The sequence below is a fragment of the Zingiber officinale genome, chromosome 7B, assembly GCF_018446385.1.
Source record: "Zingiber officinale cultivar Zhangliang chromosome 7B, Zo_v1.1, whole genome shotgun sequence".
Taxonomy (NCBI): Eukaryota; Viridiplantae; Streptophyta; class Magnoliopsida; order Zingiberales; family Zingiberaceae; genus Zingiber; species Zingiber officinale.
This window is the reverse complement of record NC_055999.1, coordinates 52,517,341-52,521,211: the sequence shown is the minus strand read 5'-3', so window position 1 is coordinate 52,521,211 and position 3,871 is coordinate 52,517,341. Positions and strand designations below refer to the sequence as shown.

The window sequence follows — 3,871 nt, the reverse complement described above, 5'->3', positions numbered from 1 at the left end:
TTTTTCTTCGGATCTGACCTTTGCACGCCTGCCTCTTCTTCCTCCTCCGCAAGAACTAGGGTTTCGTCGAGACTCCTCCGCCACGATGTCTAGCTTCAGCGGCGACGAAACTGCCCCTTTCTTCGGATTCCTCGGCGCGGCCGCAGCCCTTGTCTTCTCCTATAATTTCCCCCAATTTCGGCGACCTTTATCTCAGACTCCTATTCCGTTCGAATCAAAAGGTTCGTTTCTTGAAATGTTTTTCATTCTTTTGCAGGCATGGGGGCGGCGTACGGCACGACGAAGAGCGGCGTCGGGGTGGCGTCCATGGGTGTGATGCGGCCGGAGCTCGTGATGAAGTCGATAGTTCCCGTTGTCATGGCCGGAGTCCTGGGGATTTACGGTCTCATCATTGCGGTGATCATAAGCACCGGGATCAACCCCAAGGCCAAGTCGTACTACCTTTTTGATGGGTATGCCCATCTGTCTTCTGGCTTGGCTTGTGGTCTTGCAGGACTTTCAGCTGGTATGGCCATTGGCATCGTGGGAGATGCTGGAGTCAGGTGGTTGTTGTTTGAGATCCTTTCTAGATTCGATAGTGCTCTCTATTCCTCTTTTTTTTTTTTTTTTGTCTAATTATTGACTACGAATTCTCTAACCTTGTCTTCTGTTATCGCATATTTAGTCCATTTTTCCTCTGATAGTCCTTTCATAAAAGAGCAATTTATTTTTCTAGGTCATGTGTGTAGAATTTATTTACAGTCATATTCCTATTGTGTATGTGTCTTTCATCCATTCTTTGCACTATCTATCTATATAGGAGTCCTCGAGGGATCGTGCCTTAGCTTGTTGTTGTTGTTATTGAGAGAGCTAGTTATTGACTAAAAAAAATTGGAATATTTACTGAGATGATTGTAGTTTCATATGCAGATCCCACATGAATCCTTAGATCTATCGATTTCAATGATTACTACAAAATTTTCTATGTTTTAGTCACTTTGAAAGGGTAACAAACAATGTTTGTGCCCATATTTTGATTACTTACTGCGTTTAGTTTCACTACATAAAATATTGAGTCTTATTTATGGATACAAATAGCATAGACATATATGTGCTTTATTTCTATGGAATTTACCAAAACATATACAATCAAAGCACTTTTTCTATAATTGTTTTTTAATAAAAAAAAGTGTCAGCTTTGCATTGTGCTTACAAAACCATCTTGCAAATTTAATTTTTTAAAGATGTAGAAATAATAAAAGGTCAAAAGAGCTATTTTGAACTACATGTAATTTGATGAATCAAAATGCATGTATAGGTAGTTATGTAGATAACGTGTATTGACCAACTAGACATCTGCAGTAGTAAGGTTGGAGAATATTGGTTCTTCCATTATGGTTAGATTTATCACATTGAGTTTGAACAAATGAGTTTAATGAAAATATGAAGCAAATGTGAAGCGGTTGTTACCTTAGGAGTACGTGTGAGTTGCATCTGGGATTCATGAGTAAGGTTATGGTTAGATTTATCACATTGTTATAATAGTTGTCAGTAGTTTTTTAAGTCAAATGGTTTGAGCTAATGGCCTTGTATTACATTTGCAATTCTAATATCTATTTGTAGATTATCAGCTACGTGCTTGAACAAATGAATTTAATGAAAAGATGAAGCCAATGTGAAGCGGTTGTTACCTTAGGAGTACGTGTGAGTTGCATCTGGGATTCATGAGTAAGGTTATGGTTAGATTTATCACATTGTTATAATAGTTGTCAGTAGTTTTTTAAGTCAAATGGTTTGAGCTAATGGCCTTGTATTACATTTGCAATTCTAATATCTATTTGTAGTTTATCAGCTATGTGTTTGAACAAATGAATTTAATGAAAATATGAAGCCAATGTGAAGCGGTTGTTACCTTAGGAGTACGTGTGAGTTGTATCTTGGATTCATGGGTACATCTTGTAAGAATAAGATAAGCATCTAAGGTTAGTATTATTTACATGGGTAGTTTATTGTTAAAGCCACAAGCTATTTGGATTAAGATCATTTGTTGTTGTGTCAGATCTTCAACCTTTTGGAGTTTGGATGAGCCAAGTTCTCCAAATTTGCTCCAAATTAAGTGTCATCTTATATTGTTTATAACCAAGTACATCAATCCACATGAATTAGGAATTATGAGTTTGATGCTTGTAAAGCATGTTTTCACTATGGAATATAACTTCGTAAACTGTTCCAGTTAAGATCAACTTGTGGCTGGTGTTTAAAAAGTTGATTTTATTACCTGAGAAAAAGAAAATTGAAAAGTCCAGTAAATTTGTATCTTCGCTGTAAATTGTATAACTAAAAAGTTGAAAACTTGGGAGAGCAAAGAACAAGCTGCATGAGATCAGTTTAATAAAGCAGTCAGATAGCTGCATGCAATTTGAAAACTATTTTACATCAAGGATCTGAAAATCTTCATTAAGATTAGTGTAAATTTTGTTTCTTTTGGTAGAAAGTCATGATGATTGTTTTGGCTACTTCAATATTAAGTATTAAGTATTCAGTAAACAGATTGTCAGTGCATCGCTAGCAGGGGATATACAGTTCCTGGATGTTAGAAACCAATCTGAACCATATCTTACCATTGATGCACATAGGGGTTCCCTTGCTGCCTTGGCAATTCATCGGCATGCTCCAATTATTGCAAGTGGTTCTGCTAAGCAAATTGTGAAGGTTTTCAGTCTAAAAGGAGAGCAGCTAAGCATCATCAGATATTACCCTACTTTCATGGCTCAGAGAATAGGTTCTGTTAGCTGTCTCACTTTCCACCCGTACAGAGTACTCCTTGCTATTGGTGCTGCCGATGCCTGTGTATCTATCTATGCAGATGACACTTACCAAACAAGATGACTTGCTTTTGGCAACGTTCAAACCTTCAGACCTGATTAAGGAACATGGAAATTTCAATTTAATAATCAAGGAGATGGTAACTGCATTTGCCCCAGATTGTGACATCAGGCTGCACAATCCTGCTTTGAATGTGAAATTTGTATCTTACAGTGTTCGTTAGCCTCCTCAAAAGAGGGTCACACTTCATCAGAATTCTTGCATCACCGTTGGAGGCTCTCACTAATAATAATATTTAGGTAAAAGTTGTACATAGTCTATTTTATGTTTATGTTTTCTTTTTCTTATTTAAATTTTCTTGATCATTTTCTTGCTTTGTTTTGTTCAAAGTTGTAAAATTGCACTTTCATATTATAAATTAAGTATTGGCTGCTTTTAGGAAATAGTGTTGTGATGTTGGTCACTGAAAATGATTTTGGCTTCTCATTACTGATTTTGTATGTTTTGCTGTCCATAAATTTTGCTTGTTCATGCAAATGCTTTGATCTATCATTTGAATTACCGAACAAGTTCCGAATGGTATCAAAATTCTGTAAGATTGTAATGTCTTTTGGTACCTTGTAGTGATGCAGTAAAGAAGAATGTTTTGAGTCATTTAAGAAACAGTCTTTGTTTCGTTGTATTTGTTATTTCTGATTGTACTGTTGCTATAATGGTAACAAAAATCATTTTCAATCTTGGCACAACTGCTATTCATAAACCTAGAATGAGTATTTATTGAGCCCATGAGTTAGATTTCTGTCCACCCAGAATTGTAGGTCCACAAATTGTTGGCTACTTCAATATTAAGTATTAAGTATTCAGTAAACAGATTGTTGGCTAAACAGATTGTAGCGGTTCAAAATAGATTTTTTGTGCTCTTTTGTTTTATATGTGAATATCACTATATACTTTGAAACAGAATTAGTGTAAATTTTGATATTTACTAGCTTTTCATGTAATTAATTATTAATATTACTTCAACGTCAGATTTCTATTATTTTTATGAGTTTGAAATCATTAACTG

General features: G+C 35.6%; 1 protein-coding gene across 2 annotated transcripts; it reads left to right on the top strand.

Annotated features, from left to right (window-relative positions):
- Positions 1–258: 258 nt before the first annotated feature.
- LOC122005744 (V-type proton ATPase 16 kDa proteolipid subunit-like) lies at positions 259–3,248 on the top strand. Of its 2 annotated transcripts, none has more exons than XM_042560923.1 (2): positions 259–542; positions 2,616–3,248. In XM_042560923.1, the coding sequence occupies exons 1-2, from the start codon at positions 259–261 to the stop codon at positions 2,866–2,868; spliced, it is 537 nt and encodes a 178-aa protein (XP_042416857.1). In that variant the 3' UTR covers positions 2,869–3,248. The 2 variants fall into 2 exon arrangements, with proteins under 2 accessions (XP_042416857.1, XP_042416856.1); XM_042560922.1 differs by having other exon boundaries at positions 2,523–3,248.
- The last annotated feature ends 623 nt before the right edge of the window (positions 3,249–3,871 follow it).

Coding starts and splice junctions, on each gene's coding strand:
- LOC122005744 (XM_042560922.1), top strand. CDS start 259: ATGGGGGCGGCGTACGGCACGACGAAGAGCGGCGTCGGGGTGGCGTCC. Junction 543..2,522: donor GTGGGAGATGCTGGAGTCAG/GTGGTTGTTGTT, acceptor TTAAGTATTCAG/TAAACAGATTGTCAGTGCAT.